This window comes from Urocampus carinirostris, chromosome 8, assembly GCF_059441175.1.
Source record: "Urocampus carinirostris isolate Australia breed hairy pipefish chromosome 8, RoL_Ucar_1.0, whole genome shotgun sequence".
Lineage (NCBI taxonomy): Eukaryota > Metazoa > Chordata > Actinopteri > Syngnathiformes > Syngnathidae > Urocampus > Urocampus carinirostris.
The window spans coordinates 23,683,670-23,703,365 of NC_142356.1; the positions used below are offsets into that span (position 1 = coordinate 23,683,670).

Sequence of the window (19,696 nt, forward strand, 5' to 3'; positions counted from 1 at the left end):
GCCAATTAGTCGCCTGCAATGATTTTTCTTTTTTGGAGCGAGCAGCTGCCACGGAAGAACGAACATCCTTAACACTCGACGTTGGGGACGTCTGTTTACATGTCTGGTGCGTTTGTGTTCTGAGCTCATGGGGGAAAGAGGGGATGGATGGAAGGGGTGCATTGCCCCCCCAGCTATAATTGTGGTCATAACACTAACACGATGTTCAGTAGATGATATCTTGTATATGTTTTGGGAACAAATCTGGCCTTGGTGGAGGTTGCAGTCGTCGTAATGTATACACAGTAGCTTGACGACCACCTGGAGGGGCAAATGGATACTCTGCAAAAACTACAATTTTAAAAAGCTAGCTGACCTTTAAAATGCAACGTTAGTCTGTATTGTGATTGTATTAGTCAGGAAAACAATTCCGACCAAGGGGTGTTATCGAATCAGAAGATGGATTGACTGTTTATTTTGTTTTGTTTTGTTTTTTGTTATTCGTAAGGCTGTTGCTAGCAAACATAAGCTGAATATCACAGTGCAGGGTTTGAGCACCATTTTTATGGTCAAATTCAAGCACTTTTTAAGGACCTTCAAGGCCAAATTTTACAATATTTTCAGTACAGTTGAAAGAAGAAATCCGCTTTGAATCATGCATTTTGCAGAGCCATCATAATATCTGCAATGTTTAATCCTGAGAGTGTATTTATCGAGACATGTTATGTTTAGATCTTCAGTAAATCACACATATTTGTGGATCTGATTATGTGTGTAAATATTTTTGAGACTAATCTCGCTTTAGGTGTTGCGTACAAATTACAGTAGTGTGTATCTTACATTTTCGGTTGCAGAAAGTTCTTCCTGTTACAATTTACGAGTGAAAAAAGCTACCTTAATTTTTTTGCTGGCCCTTAATAAATGTGCCTAATTGATACATAATCATTGCATGAATACACATTTCATATGCATGCAACTGTCCTTTTGGGCACAACCCATAGAGGGCGATGGTGCTTCATTGGACAATGACACACACACTAATGTCAGCTGCTGTTAATCACAAGGGAAGAACAAATGCAATGGCAAAGAAGACTTGTTAAGAAACATGGCAACATTTCGAAACAATTCACCAAACATTCAAGCACTTTTCGATCCTTGAAAACACAACATTAAAATGCATACATTTTCAAAGATTTCAAGCACCAGGACGAATCTTGGGAGGGTGAGAATGCAGATCTCACAAGAAGCGGAAGACGGGGGCCAGAACAGATCGGTTACATCTTTATAGAATCCCCTGGCTTTGAATCGCCATATATTACGTTAAGCTACAGTTAGCGTGTCCTTCAAAATATTTGGACACTTCCTCTCCACCTTGTGGCGATTTATTCCTCCGCAGTGCCGTGCGAGATAATAAACAGCAGCACACCCGCGCGATCCACGACCCGGGATTCCTTGTATTTCTACATATTACAGACCAATGCCACATTAGGACATCGACCGACTACTCACGACAAATATGGAGTGAAAATGATGAGCGCAAGCTATGTTGAAATTTCTTAGATTTATATACAATGCATCCATACGCTCAGCACCATGTTTGTATCTTATTCTAGTCGTCTTTTGTCGTCTCAGGAATGGGGAAAAAAAAGTGTGATGTTTGTTGTAGAACAAGAAATATAATTGACTGCATTGCATGGACTGCTTGGTAAAATATGTACAAAACGGTTAAAGTACCATTTGAACATGTGAACATGATAATTCATATGCCTAATACTAAACATTTAACGAGGAAAAGACTAGAAACTAATAACATACTCCTCTTTACGAGACGAACCATTGTGTTCAAGGTCGACGTTTTTGCTTTTGGTTGTTATTATACGGTAGTTAACATATTTTTGACTTATATTAAAGATTTTAGTTATAACTGCAGTGTCTGAAACTCATGACAAAAAGTTACAGGACACCATGGCAGACAACTCTGAAAAGTTGCCTGCCCAGCCATAAAGTTGCCTGCCCCATTTTTCATAACTTGAGATACAATAAGACGACTAATCGCAAAAAAAGAAAAAAAAACATTGTTGCAAAGTATTAAGGATTGATAATCAGAATATATAACGGAACAACACTTTAACATTAATTTTATTATAAATCTACTTATAACATTCATTGGCATGTATTTGACATCGCTGTCTTTCATCTGCCATCAGTCTGTATCTGTATTTACTCATCTTCATTCATGCAATGTTTGCGTTGCGTCGTCTGCTACAAGCCACGTTAACTCCTCTTTCCACGATGCTTTTAATGTACGTTTACGTCTTGCAGCGTCATAAATTTTGTTAGCTTCTTTTGAATACTGCTTCTGGGGCAGAGGTTTTGGCTTGATTCCTAACCACTTCTTTTTTCTTTTGTTCTCTGAGCGTCTACATTGGAAAATGATATGCAAATGTGCAACCTAATAACGCTCGGGAGAGTCTAGAAACACAAAATTAATCGATGCAGGCTTCTGATTGGCTGCAGAGTATGCAAATTGCCAAACAAACCAAAATTTCCAAACCGAACGAAGATTTGGAAATCAGAATAAAGCAAATGTTTGATTCGATTTTTTTTTTTCCCCCCTGAAAAAGTTGTCGATCCCCCCGGGCGGAGACGTTTTATAAGTTGCACGCCCGACGTAGATGCACGCCCTGGGCGTCCGGGCAGATGTTATTTCAGACACTGATAACAGGTAAAATGATAATTGCTGTTCATAGAAGAGAGCAGCATTACATAAATTTGTTTTCATTGTGCAAATATTTGTATTTTTTATTCTAAAAGTGATAACATATTTGCACACATTTAGGATTTAAAGAGACAATTATATAGATGTTGCTTAATTGTGTACTGAAACCAAAATGAGTGCTAAAAAGCACTGGGAATAATACAAACTACAGAGACTCAATGTGACTACATTAAAAAAAAACATGTTTTGTTTTTTGCCCATGAGCTTTTTGGGGGGGCTTTCGGGTACATGTAGCAACAAGATGGCGGGAAAATCTGTTCAGCACCTCCAGGTGAGGCTCATATGAAAAATAAATGCCCATTTCTCAAACTACAAGTATTTCAAAATGCATGTTTAAATGTTAGTTTTTCAATTTTTGCAAATTTTCTTAAATCAATATGTTTGTTTTTTTAAATAGTTTTTTAAATTTTTTGAGGTGTAAAATAATACACAATGTCCTTTAAAAATGTACTCACTAAGAAATCAAAACATTGTTTGACTGTATTCAATATTTGACACCTCCAAATCAATGTCTCAATCGTCACTGGAAATCTGATCAAGAATGTTTCCCAAATTATTTGTTTAATGGTCCCATATTAAAAAAAAAACTATGAATTTCGGAGTGTGTGCAGCAAAAGAGAGTTCATTAATCTTTGCTGTTTCTCGAATCTCTTCAGCTATAAATGGAGAAAAAGTTCTCCCAGCTGGCCAATCATTCGCTATCCAGCTTCATGTAGACATTTCTCTGGAGACCGAATACGGTCAGCATTGTCCAAAAAAATAAGCATGTGAAAATAAAGAAAGCATAACATTACGGTATATTTTTCCCTTGCAATCGTCCGCTGCAAAATCTCATCATGACATTTTCCACATGGCAAAACCAGAAGGGCAGGAACTGCCTCTAGACTTATATTGAATTATTACAATCATAATAATTGCGTGTGTTTCGTCAAAAACGTGGATGGAAGGAAGCTGTGTGATTCCCTTACGAGGAACGCCTGCTGCGTTTTTAATAATATGTGAAAAATAGCTAGGAGCCGTCCTCCAGTGGGGATGTATTGTGGTTGTCTTGAGTCATATAGCCCCTAATAGATGTGGCTGCGAGATGTGTTTGCATATTTCTTCATGTATGTGTGAGTCACGTCAGCGACACACACCACATGTGTGCATTTCCTGAGAGCAGCAACGCAAGGTCCTCTTACAAAGCAGTAAAAAAGTTGCAGGGGTACCCACTGTGCAGACCACATTTGAAATGGGCAGACGCAAAAAGATGGCGGACTTATCAGTATCAGTTGACAATCTTGGCAAAGTAACAGTGAGAATGTTTATGTTATCCAAGTTTGAAATATGTCAAAACATTTTTGAAAATAATATGGAAACATAATGAAGTTTTTGCATCAAAGCACATATGCGAGGTATTTTCTTGCAACACAAAGCTGACCTTTATTTAAATATTAATATTTATATACAATTACCACTTGCATAGATATGTAAAAATGTTAGTCTTCATAAACAAAATAATTTTTATTTTGGCGAAATTCTCAATCATTACATTCTAAACCTCACAAATTTTATGTTCACAATATCTATGTGTTGTTTGTTAATCCTACATCCATTGCAACCTGGTTGATTGTATTTTATTTTTATATCATACTTTAACTATTTTCGATTTTATTTCTAATTGTATTGTTTGCGAATGAAACATCCATTGCAGCGTGGTCGTCATAGAAGGAGGGGTTACCTCATGTGCCGTCCCTTCTCAAGGTTTCTCCATATTTCTCATGCTGATGTTTTTGAGTTTTTCCTTGCCCTCATATAGGTTTAAGATTAGGGGATTGTATCATAATAGTCTGTAGTTTGTATTAGTCTGTAGTTTGTACAGCCCTTTGAGACTCCTTGTGATTAATGGTTATACAAATAAACATGACTTGTCTTGACTTGACAAAATGTCATACAAGAAAGCCCAGGGGTATGCTAATTCCCTCTAGTGGTGCGTAAAAACAAAATTAAAATACTGTATTAATAAAAAGTCCTTTACGAATAGAGACTACGACAATCTGCATTTGAAATGAATTTTATAAGCTATGCATAATATTATATCAAAACATGGTAAATACAAGTATGTCCTTTTTTTCAAGACCACATTTTTACACTTCGATAACTGTTTACCAGAACTTGTATTTAACTTTGATGTATTGTACCATAATACAGCAATCCCGTTTTTATCGCGGGGGATATGTTTTAAAAAGGACCCGTGATAGACAGAATCCATGAATTAGAAACTGTTATTGTATAGTTGCTCAAAACAACAACTTTGTACTCTCAACGTAATACACCGGAGCTATGCCGCAAGTGACAGTTGCCAAGAGAAGGAGAGGGGGGGGGGGAATCGGCAGCGGGGTGGTGGTTCTAGGAATCAAATGCACCAAACCATTTCAAGGCAGTGGAGTATTTCTGAGGCTCGGTTGATTACATTTTTTCTATGTTGTGTTTTTAATCATAGTTAAGCTTATCATTACGGAAAATAATTTAAAATGCTATAATTTATGGGGGTGCTTGGGTTGAATCTGGGGGTGCTGGAGCACCCCCCAAAACAGGCGAGTTCTGCCCATGCTATGAAACATGGCATAATATCCCAAATCGCTAATGCATTCATTAAAGTGACAGTACGTACCATTTGACCACAGAATGTTGCTGTACTGTGTAGTGCAACCAAAGACGAGTGCTATAAAGTATATATATACTGGACTGTCTCAGAAAATTAGAATATTGTGATAAAGTTCTTTATTTTCTGTAATGCAATTAAAAAAACAAAAATGTCATACATTCTGGATTCATTACACATCAACTGAACTATTTCAAGCCTTTTATTATTTTAATATTGCTGAATTTGGCTTACAGCTTAAGAAAACTCAAAAATCCTATCTCAAAATATTAGAATATCATGAAAAAGTATACAAGTAGGCTATTCAACTAATCACCTGAATCATCTAATTAACTCGAAACACCTTGCGAGGGTTTCCTGAGCCTTAAAAACACTCAGCTTGGTTCAGTAAACTAAATCACAAGTATGGGGAAGACTGCTGTCCAGAGGACCATCATTGATACCCTCCATCAGGAGGGTAAGACACAAAAAGAAATTTCTCAAAGAGCAGGCTGTTCACAGAGTGCAGTTTCAAAGCATATCCACAAAAAAAAACTCTGTTGGAAGGGAAAAATGTGGCCGGAAACGCTGCACAACCAAGAGAGATGACCGCAGCCTTAACAAAATTGTGAAGAAGAGCCGCTTCCAGAATTTGGGGGAGCTTCAAAGACAGTGGGCTGAAGCTGGAGTCCAGGTATCAAAAGCCACAGTTCACAGACGTGTCCGGGAAATGGGCTACAATAGCCGTATTCCCATGGTCAAGCCACTTCTGAACTCAAGACAACGGAAGAAGCGTCTGACTTGGGCTATGGAGAAGAAGCACTGGACAGTTGCAGAGTGGTCCAAAGTCCTCTTTTCAGACGAAAGCAAGTTTTGAATTTAATTTGGGAGTCAAGGCGCCAGAGTCTGGAGAAAGGCTGGAGAGGAGCAAAATCCAAGTTGCTTGAAATCCAGTGTGAAGTTCCCACAGTCAGCAATGGTTTGGGGAGCCATGTCAGCTGCTGGTGTTGGTCCACTGTGTTTCATCAAGTCCAGAGTAAATGCAACTGTGTACCAAGAGATTTTAGAGCACTACATGCTTCCATCTGCTGAAAAGCTCTATGGAGATGAGGATTTCATTTTCCAGCATGATCTGGCACCTGCCCACAGTGCCAAAACCACCAGTAACTGGTGCACTGACCATGGCATCACTGTCCTTGATTGGCCTGCTAATTCCCCTGACCTGAACCCCATTGAGAATTTGTGGGGTATAGTTAAGAAGAAGATGAAAGACACCAGACCTACAAATGCAAATGAGCTGAAGGCCGCTATCGAAGCATCCTGGGCATCAATAACACCTCAGCAATGCCACAGGCTGATTGCCTCCATGCCACGCCGGATTGATGCAGTAATCCGTGCAAAAGGATTCCCAACCAAGTACTGAGTGCATCAATGGACATTTTCAAATGTTTGATTTAGTTTTGCTGTTATAAAATTTTTTTTTACTTGGTCTGAGGAAGTATTCTAATATTTTGAGATAGGATTTTTGAGTTTTTTTCAGCTGTAAGCCAAAAGCAGCAATATTCAAATAATAAAAGGTTTGAAATAGTTCAGTTGATGTGTAATGAATCCAGAATGTATGACATTTTTGTTTTTATAATTGCATTACAGAAAATAAAGAACTTTATCACAATATTCTAATTTTCTGAGACAGTCCAGTGTATATATATATATATATATATATATATATACACACACCACAGCCATATCACCCTAGTGGGAGGTGGCTAGAGTAATTTCTGACTCTTTTTGGGAGATTGACTCAGAGGAGGGGATTCCCAGCCCCCTCGCTCAACCCAACTGAGGTGTTGGGAGTCATTAGGTGACCAAACACCCCAATTCCAACCCCTAATGCTGAACGCCAAGCAGGGAGGCAACGGGTACCAATCTTTAAGTCTTAGGTATGATTCGGCCGAGGCTTGAACCACAACCTCCCAGTCTCGGGGCGGGCGCCATACCCCCAAGGCCACCGAGCTGTATGTAATGTAATAATAATGAAATATATAATGCAAGTAAAAGTAATACAGGTAAATAGATACATTTAGTTGTACCTTGTTTGATTTTTAGTTTTAAGTTTGTAATATTTCCATTGTCCATTTCTTTTGTCTCGCTCATGTCTACTTTCATCCAGTAAAACATACATTTTAATTTAAAAACAAAATATTTGTATGTACCATATTGAATCAAAATGTGGATTTAGTTTACGAATATGCCAAGGGGAGGAATTTCGTTTAGTGTTTCTCAAAGGGGATTGCACCGTGTGACGCCCATTTACTTATTTTCCTCATGCTGAAGTAAAAAAATAATAATCATACAAACTACAGAGATAAACATCCTCTTTAAAAAAAATTGCCCAGCTTTTGAAGTTTTTGGGTACCCGTAGCAGCAAGATGGCAGACAATTGCATCAGCTTCCTCTATAGGCGAGGCTTACATTATGTAAAATAAATACAAATTTCTCAACCTATGATTTTTTTTTTAATTGCATGTTTATTTGATGGACGAAGTTTTTAATTAATGACATGTTTATCCACCGAGGAGGCACCAAATAATACACACTGTCCCTTTAAGGTTTGAAAAAAATCTGGCATAAAACCATGGTTAACAAAAAAATCTGAAAAATATGATTTTACTTGTCAGAAATTTAACATATGGCTTTTTTGAACCACGTTTTCACATTTGGAAATAATGAATTTTGGTAATATTTCCTAGTAGTCTGAAAAACGTGTATTGTTACTATCTTGAAAGCACAATCTTTAACATATACTCAATTGTTCGGGGGCTGTTTAATACTTCCCCTACATTTTTACCGTGTGGAAATCAACTAAATTGAAAAAAAAATCAAGTCCTCGAAAGCGAGATTCGCATTGAACACGTGCGTAAAGGTGGACCACTGGCGTTCCGTTATGGGAGCGCGCGCACGCGCCTCTCTCTCCTCAATTCATGTCGCTCGCTTTGCGGTCGCTGATTGGCTGGGCAGGCCCTGGCTGCCTTCACTCTTGCCGGAGGGGCACGTCGGACCTCCTTCACTCTCGCTGCAAAGCACCGTTCAAAAAAGTGCGCCGAGGACGGCGAGTAGGACTATGAGAGAGGCGCAGCACCCAAGTCGGACTTCATAAAAGCCGATAAGCAGGAGTAACATCTTTTAAAATATATTTATTAATATTTGTATTTCGGTGCTGTGTTTAATTTCCCCATCCACCGTTGCGCATTGGATCCATCGGCCTACTGCGACTCTCCGGCGTACGGCCCGGACCTGTGCCCAAACATGATCGCCACGCAGGCCAAGCTGGTCTACCAGCTCAACAAGTACCACGGCGAGCGATGCCAGGCGCGCAAGGCCGCCATCGCCAAGACCATCCGCGAGGTGTGCAAGGTTGTATCAGACGTTCTGAAAGAGGTGGAGGTGCAAGAACCGCGCTTTATCAGCTCCTTGAGCGAGATCGACGCGCGCTACGAGGGCATGGAGGTAACCTCTCCCACAGAGTTTGAGGTGGTGCTCTACCTCAACCAAATGGGCGTCTTTAACTTCGTGGACGACGGTTCGTTGCCCGGTTGCGCCGTGCTCAAACTCAGCGACGGCCGCAAGAGAAGCATGTCGCTGTGGGTGGAGTTCATCACTGCGTCCGGCTACCTGTCGGCGCGCAAGATCCGTTCTCGCTTCCAGACTCTGGTGGCGCAAGCGGTGGATAAGTGTAGCTATCGAGATGTGGTGAAGATGGTAGCAGACACCAGCGAGGTGCGCCTCCGGATACGGGAGCGATATGTGGTGCAGATCACACCGGCCTTCAAGTGCACGGGAATCTGGCCGAGAAGCGCGGCGCAGTGGCCGGCGGCGCACATCCCCTGGCCGGGCCCCAACCGCGTTGCCGAAGTCAAAGCGGAGGGCTTCAACCTTCTCTCCAAGGAGTGCTACTCGCTTACCGGCAAGCAGAGCTCGGCTGAAAGCGATGCATGGGTGCTGCAGTTCAGCGAGGCCGAAAACCGCCTACTGATGGCCGGTTGCCGCAAAAAGTGCTTGTCCGTGCTCAAAACGCTCCGCGATCGACACTTGGAGCTACCAGGACAACCGCTCAACAGCTACCACATGAAAACACTTCTTCTCTATGAGTGTGAGAAGCACCCGCGAGAGGCCGACTGGGACGAAGCATGCCTTGGCGACCGACTCAACGGCATCCTGCTGCAGCTCATCTCCTGCCTGCAATGCCGCCGCTGCCCGCACTATTTCCTGCCCAACCTGGACCTCTTTCAGGGAAAACCGCACTCGGCCCTAGAGGCAGCCGCCAAGCAGACGTGGAGGCTGGCAAGGGAGATCCTCACCAACGCCAAAAGCTTGGACAAATTATAGAAAACGACCACAGACTCCCTTTTGCGTTCATTTCAGACTCGACTCGTTAAAAAGAAAAACGAAAGACCCAGAAAAGGTACATTTGTTCTCCTTTTGAAATGTTCTCACCAAGTGAAGAAGGAACTTTTATTTAAAAATGCAATGCAACGTGCCAAGTTGGTTTTCTTTAATGGGGAGAAATGTGAATAAAATGTTGCAAGTTTAAAGTAGGTTTCGCAGAGTTATTCAAATTTGTTTGAGGGGGGGGGTCGTTTTTTTAGTTATTGCCATATTTACATACCTGTCAACCCCAAATGCTCCCCTTTTGAATTGAATTTCTTTTTTTCAATAATATGAACCGTTGTGAAACACTGTATGCAACGAAATTAGAATAATAAGATAAAATACTGTCTGAATAAATAGGCAAATATTTACTAAGTATATGCTTAAAGACCAGCCAAAGTTAAAATAAGAGTGGAATGAAAGAGTAGTGCATCGTAACCGTGGTGTAATGGAAATGATTGCAACAACATTATGCAGCAACAAAAAGTCATCAGGCTAAAGTTTTGAACACTCATTTTTAATATTTATTAAAATAGCCAAAAAGCTCAATAGTCAAAAGTTGACGTATTTTCCTAAAACAACAAATTGCATCGGAGCCTTCCTTAGTATAGCGCCACGGTTTTTGTTTTCTTTAAACCTGCAGCTGGAGACCCGTTTTGATTTTATAATTTAAAAAAAATGTTAGCTTAACGGCTGTTATTCCCCTTACGAGTCTATAATAAACCTTACAAACATAACGTTTACTCACAGAAAGACAGAATATGTGGAATCAAAACAAAAATATTGATATTGTTTTGAACATGTCAAGTTTATTTTCCCAATAAACCACACACACTTCTTTCGCCATTTTTTTAGTTCTTTCCATACTTAGAGTAGATTAAAGGTTGTTCAGTGTATTTTTTAAAAATATTTTCACCTATACAAAAAATGTCATAAGGTGTATGCAATTTGAAATGATCAAAAACTTATGAAATAAAGGGAAACCTTTCAAGTTGACAGGGATGCATTTAAATTCATGATAATTAAAAAAAAAAGATTCAATTCGTACAGTCATGTGCAAACGTTTGAAAACACTCGATGTATTTCTAAATGCCACGTGTGAGTGTTTTTTTTAATATCTGAATAGTCCACCATTGCAACGTATTCAGGTTCAGCCTTAATTATTTAGCCTTAATAGCTGAACGAAAAGACCCACCTGTAGCTGAAAAAAATGACATCTAATGTATACTTTCATTTTCAGGATTCTGTCTTTTAGATCAAATGCATGCTTGTGTTTTTTGCAATCCGCTTCAGTGTTTTTTTTTTCCTATTTCGAGTTTAATAACTTAAAAATTAGGGTAATATCAGCATGCACATTTAAATATGGATTTCCCGTTAATGTGTGCACCCTTTGAATGGTGCTTTATTTCAAGAAAAAAAAAACAGATCCAACCTATTTTTGGGCTTTTGGCCGTCTTACCTTTGGATCGATTGCCTTGAAGCCCGGTTCGTCCTCATCCACTTCGAAGTAAAGCTCAGATGCAGTGATGGAGAGCGTCCCTCGCACCACCGTTGCAGGAGAAATCAACTGGGCCGATGTACTCACGTTAACCGGGCCTGCAGCGGGGGGATGTGCGTGCACGGAGGAGCATGCACGATCAGAAACGTGCAATTAAAAAAAAAATCATAGTTAAAAGCATCACGGGCAATGCAAGTATAACTGGCGATATTTATGCCTCGGGATTAAAAATTGAGAGAAATAGAGACACGAAAAAAAAACTGCGGGAAAAGGATAATGAAAATGAATTGCGCTGCCCACAAAACATTCACAAATTCAACATTTGTTAAAAAATAAATATTAAAAATGCTCTTTTAGCGTTTTTTTTTAATTCCGGCGTCTTGTCACCAAATTTCTGCTCCGTCATCTGTGACAATTTCAATGTTATAAAACACACCATAATTGCCCAGACCAAAACGAAAACGTATCAACAGCCAACATAATCAAACTCTAAAAACACACAAAAAATTGAAAACCACTGTATGAAACGGATTATATTTAAAACCGGATTATACCATGAACAGATTATTTAATTATGGGATTATATCAAACTGGAGTATTGAATTACTGTATCGTGTTGTGAAAGGCCGACAAAAACATAACTGTATTTTAACCAATTTTGTAATGGCTGATCTAAATTTTATAAAGTGTTGAAAATATTACACTCAAAGAAACTCATAATGCGCACGCAAGAGCGCGCACTCACACAGAACCAAGCACAAAAAAGTGCATTCAGATTTTTTTTTTTACATCAGCCGTTTGTTTGCATCATATTTAAATGATCCGATGTAATATTTTTGAAAACTATAATTGTTTTGATTTAATTAGGCCCAAACACGAAGCACACACGTTTCAAGTATACAAATCAAATCAAAATGCATTTGTAAAGCACTTTTCAGCCAATGAATGGCTACTCAAATTTTATATATATATATATATACAAACACACACATTTTTTAGATGTCTTTGTTATTCATTTACAGAGACACTAAGGGACAACGTATTAATAACAGTGTCCTTATACATCAAATACAAATGCTTAAAGGATAATTATTTTCAAGTGCTATAACACTCTCCATTTCTTTATAAACTATTCTGCATAAAATTGTCAGAATATTAGAAACACTTTTCTCACTAAGCTATGAGAATTACCATGTTAGTCAACAAAAGCACCCTCAAAATGATTATTATTTGTTTTAATTAGTAGGCTAAACTGTGCAGTTTTTCAAAATGTTAGTTCTTTTACCGCGGCCATAAAGGAACAAAATGTTAGCAACACACTTTAATAAAAAAAGATGGGCCATAAACCATCGTGCTATAAGAAAACCACCACGCAACCCAAATGCTTGTAAATGTTTTAGCTGCAGTACTAGCTAACTGAACGCTTCCCGATAGGAGGAACAGGTCTCGGGCCGTGAAGAGAACCCCTCGCATCACCGATAAAATCAAAACGTCATCTTTTCCGTACCGGCAAAGTTTTCGAGGTCTTTCTCCTCCAGAGACGAGAGCGTGTCGTCGTCGGCATCCAGCGAGGAGTCACTTTCAGAGTTCTGCTGGGCCACAGCCTGACTTTTGATGGACCGTTTGCCTTTCAGCACGTCTTCCTCAGACACTGCGCCACAACAAAAGGGGACATCCACTAATGCACAAGCTTAGCCTTGAACATTATTCAGCTCTCTAAGTAACACCATTTTGTTTAATTTGAGGGCTTACGTGTGTATTGAAAAGGATGCATTTTTTTTCTTCTGCAAAAAATGGTAAAATAATGCTAGCGTGCACTTGATAAGTAAGCTCAAATATTTCATGAAAATAAAGTGCACGGATTTCGAAAAGAGACAATTCACAGAAATATTTACAAATGATTGAACAACAATCAATGTTCATTTGCATTAAGAACTCATTTAGTGTCAAAACTTTTACGTCATTTTTTTCACTAACACTCAAAAAAAATTGATGAAAGCTATTAGACACATTTTCCAATTTAAGTACAGTTTTGTCATAAATTGAGGTAAAAAAAAAATGAAACTCTGTATACCCAATACAGTGTTAACGATATTTTCACGTCATTTACGCGTTTTTATCTTCGCACCTCAAAAAATTAATAACATGTAATACCTGAAAATTAGAAGTGCCAAAAACGTCATTTACTTTTTTTTGTATGCCGGCACGCCAAAAAAAATCCTGTAAGGGACATTTTTTTTTTTTAAAAAGTACAATATGGGTAAATATTAAAGTCATCATAGTTAAGAGTTTTAAAGAAAAAAATCCTTACCAATATGTTTATTTCAATTTATAACTAAAACATACATTAAAAAAGGACACCGTCTTTCTTCTAGCATTTAATTTTAAAAAAATGTGTTCAGGTAAATAAATAATTAAAAAAAAAGTAGATGACGTGAAAAATTGTCTATGGCACAGAATAAGGTGGATATAATGACCTACACCACGCCCAGGAAAACAGCACTAAATACTCAACATTCTTCACATAAGAGACATAATTTTTTTCACAATCTTTCTTCCTTTTACATTTCTGTCCGTAAAGGAGATCCACATTTAATCAGTTCTACCTTTTTTGTGAAGCGGTGACTTGTTTTGAAGTGACTATTGAGTCCTTTAAGGGCAACGAAACAATGCAATTGAAGTCTTGTGAAGAGGTTGTGCATTGTGTATCATAGTGTTGCAACTCGTTGACAAATAGTACAATTCTCCCCTCACATAAATACCCCAAAACATTTTTGGGCTCTAATAGGGGCTACAGTACCTCACCATTGTAGTATCATAAAGAAACAATGAAAATCAAGTAGCAACAAAACTGTTACTGATGAAAATAAATTGTTAAAATGCCCTTGAAAGTACAACAACATGCATCCATTTTCCACTCCAGGATGCAACGTCCAAAATAATGTTTCTGGGTTGCCATTAAGCCCAATAAATCTTAAATGACACACACATTGAAAAAGTATAAATCCACAAGAAAATTAGCTGAGATGTTGTGACAGCCTGCCAACTCACCGGCTTCCCTTTCCATGTAGCATATAATTGGACGGTTAACTTCAGGTATTTGTCATTAAAAGGTAAACACTCTTGAAGGATTTAGGTAACTGTTTCAAGTGTTGCATGGTTTCAATGTTGAACACTTTGGATTTTACTTGAAATGTGAAAAAAATGAAAACTTTAAAAAATGTACATAGTGTGACAAACTTCATTTTAAACAAACAAAATGTAACCAAATCAAACTTAACACAATTGAATATATCATTTTTACACAAAAGATATAGAAAGGTTTTTAAACCATAACCCCTATAAAATGCAGTAAATTCAATATATTAATTGCAAAAAATATTTGAAAAAAAAAATGGAGATTTTGGTCATTGAGTTAGGCACAAAATAAAAATATGGTAATAATAATACAAAATAAAAACAATCAAATATAAAACATGAAAATAAAATTATCAATGTGAAAAAACAAGTTTGTTAATGTACCCATCTGGAGAAAAAATAGCTAATATCACCAAGTATTTCTCGAATAATGTAGAAGGGGCATTGTGTATTGTTAAGCAGCTTCTAGTGGTTAAAAAAAGCAATCAATAAAAAAAATATTGATTTTAATGATAAAAAAAATACATGAACTATCATATAAAGGGTCTTTTTGAATACTCATAGGTCAAAAAATATATAGTTTACGTAACATGAGGCTCACCTAGAGAGAGCTGACATGGTTTTAACCTCCATTCTGCTGCTACGTGTACCCCCAAAAATGGGGCTTTATGGTCACTTAGTTTCTATTTTTCCTTGTGATTTGTATCACTTGCTTTTGGTTGCACTAGCAGCAGACAGCGACGTGTCTTGGTTAAATAGTGTTTCTTTAAGATTTCATCGTTGCCTCAAGGAAGTGAAACCATCCATCGGGATGTGATCTGGTTGCTTATGTTTTTTTTTGTTTGCATAAGGAAAGGAAAGACATCACAATTGAAAAACTGTCGGCATGGAACACAACCTTCTGGCTCTTGCTGGTATGCAAGAATGTAAAATGTATCCCAGAATTTCTCAACTACCATACTACTCTAATGACCAGCCGCTGCTCGAATACAGAAAAAAAATCCACTTTCCATTATCCAGTTTGTAACGGTCGCAGAGCCGAAAATTGGCCATGTGCTGGAACAAAAACGGAATTTTTAGGAAACTCTTTCCAAACTTCCTAATCTGACAATTTGAATGTTTAGTTTTATATTCTTTTATTGTTTGTTGAGTTTATTATGAATTCGAGGAGGGTAACAGAAAATATGCAGTTTAACTCAAAAAATAAAAATAAAATCGTTCTAAACTATAAGTCAATTCTGTAAACGATCACAATTTGGCTTTCTGCTTGAACAATGTCAACTTGTTCAAATTTAATTAAAAAAAAAAAGTGTATTATTTGGCGACTCCTAATGGTAAAAAAACACAACTCCATTCATTATAGAAAATCTATATACATTTATTATTGAGTTTATGTTTTTTAATAATCCAATTGTTGGAAAAAAATGAATCTCTTTTACATGAGCTGCACCATTTTGTAAGCCATCTTGCTGCTACAGACAGGTATCCGAAAGAAATAAAAAGGTCGTGAAAGGCTTGGCAAAAAATGAGTAGGAAAATGGTTTGGTGACTGAGTCCCCGTAGTCTCTGATTTTCCTAGTGCTTTGTAGCAGTCGTTTTTGGTTGTGCTTCACAATACACCGACATTTAATGGTCAAATATTACACAGTGTCCCTTAAATGATTAATTACCTGCATCTTTCATGGAATCCATAACGCTCCACTTTAGTAGCGTTGTCCTTGATGTAAGAAAAAATGTATATCTCATATAGTCTCCATTGTATCTGCTTTGGCCATACTCAACATGTGTAAACAAACTGTACTAGTCTTTTTCTGTAGTAAAAAATAGCGGATGTCAACTTGTATTTGCAGGGCCGTATCGCCATCTACTGTTCTGAAGTGTAATTGACCCTCAGTTATTCATTTCCTTAGCATTATTTTGCTGAGGCGAACGCCCGCGACACACTGAATAAAGGTCCGAGATCGACTTTCGGGTCCCGACCCACCAGTATAGAAACACCGTTTTATTTAACATCCCTAATTGCTTGTTTTGACATTCCGGGGAAAAACCAGATGTTTCTTTACTTTTATTCTTTTATTGTACACTCAAAAAGCCTGGGATTTGAATAGGGGTCTTTATACTTTTAACATCCACATAATATGTGAAAACAAAGTGGATTTGTTATCTTGTGTGCAGCTCGGCATGTTTTCACACTAGGATCGACGGATTAATCGTGCAGTGAAACACGACTATAAGAAGGCAAAACCCTGAAAATGTTTTGTGCTAAACATTCCCACCGGACGCGTACACAAACATGATGACGTTGCTTTTGTGCATGCATGTCATCCTTTTTAATCCAGTCACTCGGCGAAACATTGCTATGATGCCTTCCATCAACACCTAAAGGTGGATCAAGTTTAGTTTAAAACACACACACACACACACACACACACACACACACACACACACGCACACACGCGCGCACACACACGGCGTGTGCCTTTGAAGAGTTGCGCCTGCTCAAAAAAAAATCCCTTGTCATGGAAAATGCGCAGCCGGCTGATATTTAGAATGCTCTTCCTGTAATTAGGTCTCCCTGGTGGATTCCTTAGTTAGCAGTGCTGAAATTACTACCAGTGCCCCCTGAAGCCTAATACGTACCACATGACTGTGTGTTCACACCAGTCCAGTGGGCATGAAAAATGGGGGGCTCCAAAACAGAGATGGATTTCAAATGTGACACTTTTCACTTGAAGTCCACGCCCCCAAAACTCTTATAAACTCGCGGCTAGGATGATAGTTTGCCCTAATATGAAAGTTAAAGGGAAAGTGTGTATTATTTATCCACCAGATGTCGCTGTACACAACGGAACACAACAAAAGCACAATGGAAGAAGACAATATCTGGAGACTCAAAGTGTCAACAAAGCACCATATTAGAAAAGAAAAGAAAATACAAATAAGACCAATGAAAAAGAAATAAATGACAAAAAAAAAGAAGAGGAAGTGGAAAAAAAAAGAAATAAGACAAAAAGTAAAACACAAGAAGTAAAGGAAAATAAGAATGTAAATATAAAAGACGGGGGTAGCGGGTAATTGAGTGTCTAGTTAATTTTGGGCACGTGCTAGAGAACATCTTTTATTCTAGGATGAAAATGGTGAAAGTAAGAAAATGACTGTTTCAAATTCAGTCCATACGACAACCCAAACCCCCAAAAAGTTGAAAAAGTTTATTCGAGCACATCTAAGATGTATCTTAACATCTCGTCAGAGGCTGTAATCATGATTCCAGCCAGAAGCTGGCATCAACAATTTACGGACACCACCTTTTAATAAAATGTAATTAATAAAATGAGGAAATATACCAAAGTATTGTAATAAAATGAATATATTAGTGTGAGTTTCCAATGTATGATTTTATATATAAATATAGAGTTAAATAAGCCACAATCATATTAAAGCGGATACAATGTTATGCAAAATAGCATGGCAAAGTTGAAATATGACTGATAAAGGCTACAGAAACATTTTTAATACATGGACTTGAAAACAAAACTGTGAAAAATATGTGCAAAGAAGCACAGAGAAGAATCCAGACTATGGAGATTCAGAGTATGTTTTTGCCGAGCCTTCTGCGATGTTTTTGGTTATGGGTATGCGTAGCAGCAAGATGGTGGACAATTAGTGAGGCTCATGTAAAATAAATGCACATTTCTTGACCTATAATTGTTTTCAAAAAATGCACGTTTATAGTTATAGTATTTTTTATAAATAATACACACTGTCCACCCAACAGCAAAAAAAGATTTCAATTTTATATATATATATATATATATATATATACATATATATATATATATATATATATATGTATAAAACTTCGATTGGCAAGTTAAACATAGACTGCTGCTGACAGATGCAATTAACAAAGTAACTATTTGCACGTTTTTTGCTACAGCAATTAAATTGTCAAAAACGAGTCTTTCGTCGACCAGAACAGAGACATTAGTCTTCGAGACCACCCCCTTCAGTCGTGGCGAGGTGGTACTTTCCAGACGTAAACAACCGGCTGTGATTTACCGGCAGTCTTGCGACCATCTTGGCATGCCATGAATGACGACAGTTGTTCGTAATGCCGAAATGCAAGTTCCAAATAAAAAAAATCTGGTCCATCCCTGTGCTCTGATAGGAAGCGAGAGGGTGCGTTTCTTTTTCTCGCCGCCCCCTCCCACTGTGTGTGATGAAGATAATTACAGCCAGATATGACCTTTGCGCTCAGCGCTTGGAAACCAGGCCTCCACGTTCTCATCTCCAGCCGTGTTTCCGCAACAAATGTCGGGTCGGAAAAAACAAGACGAAAGGTTACATCGGAAGGGAGGAAAAAAGTCAGCTATTTTAAATGACATATTCCCAGAACAGGAGGTAGCGTAATGCATTATTTTGACTTCTGATGCTGATGCGCTCTGACGTGAAGACAACACGAAAGAAGCTGACCAGAAATCGGATGGAGGAAGCTCGCACCTGCCGTGCATTCACTGTAGTTCTTTTTACCCCTCCCAAATAGAGCTCAGGAGAATTTAGGACCCAGAAGCAACCTCTTTGTCTAGAATATGTAGCTAAAGAAAGAAAAACAGTATGTGAGGAGAATTATATGCAGTCAGATGACTACAGTGCATTGTAAAAGTATTGGCCCTGCAAGTACCTTTTAACATATTGCCATATTTAAGGACTCAAATTTATGGCTAAAAAACTCAAAAAAAAATTTAAGAATCAAAAACATGAGACACAATCGTTAAACAAAACCATATTTATTCAACAGTTTATATTGTGCTAAGCAATACAAAATATATTGAAAGTTGGTGTTGCAAAAATGTTAGCCCCCTTCGAGGTAATACTTTGTACAACCTTCTTTTGCTGTGATTTACAGTCGTAGGTTTTAGTGGGTATGTCTTTATAAATTGTGCATTCAGAACCGCTTTAATTCCTTAAAGTTTGACGGCGATTAATTGTGCACAGCATTTACTTTATACCACATAGGGTTGAAGTCTGGACTTTGGCTTGGGTATCCAAACACCTTTATATTGCTAGTTTTAAACCATTCCAGTGTGGGTTTTGCTTTAGGTTTAAGGTCATTGTCTTGTTAGAAGGTGAACCTGCATCTCATTCTCAGGTCTCTTGCATATTCCCACAGATCTTCTGCCAGAATCGCTCCGTTTTTGGCTCCATCCACCTTCCCATTAACTTTAAGGATCTTCTTAGTCCCTGCTCATGA

At 38.1% G+C, this 19,696-nt stretch overlaps 2 protein-coding genes across 6 annotated transcripts in view; one reads left to right on the forward strand and one right to left on the reverse strand.

Annotated features, from left to right (window-relative positions):
* The window catches only part of lrba (LPS-responsive vesicle trafficking, beach and anchor containing), a 283,083-nt gene that overhangs the window by 121,085 nt on the left and 142,302 nt on the right, over positions 1 to 19,696 (reverse strand). For all 5 annotated transcript variants that reach the window (XM_088342023.1, XM_088342026.1, XM_088342025.1 and 2 more), the window contains 2 exons: positions 12,815 to 12,958; positions 11,269 to 11,405 (listed from right to left, as the gene is read on the reverse strand). In XM_088342023.1, the coding sequence (XP_088198149.1) occupies positions 11,269 to 11,405; positions 12,815 to 12,958 (281 nt within the window). The remainder of the gene's footprint in view (positions 1 to 11,268; positions 11,406 to 12,814; positions 12,959 to 19,696) is intronic.
* Positions 8,406 to 9,973, forward strand: mab21l2 (mab-21-like 2). The gene has a single exon (XM_088342027.1). The coding sequence runs from the start codon at positions 8,688 to 8,690 to the stop codon at positions 9,765 to 9,767; it is 1,080 nt and encodes a 359-aa protein (XP_088198153.1). The 5' UTR covers positions 8,406 to 8,687; the 3' UTR covers positions 9,768 to 9,973.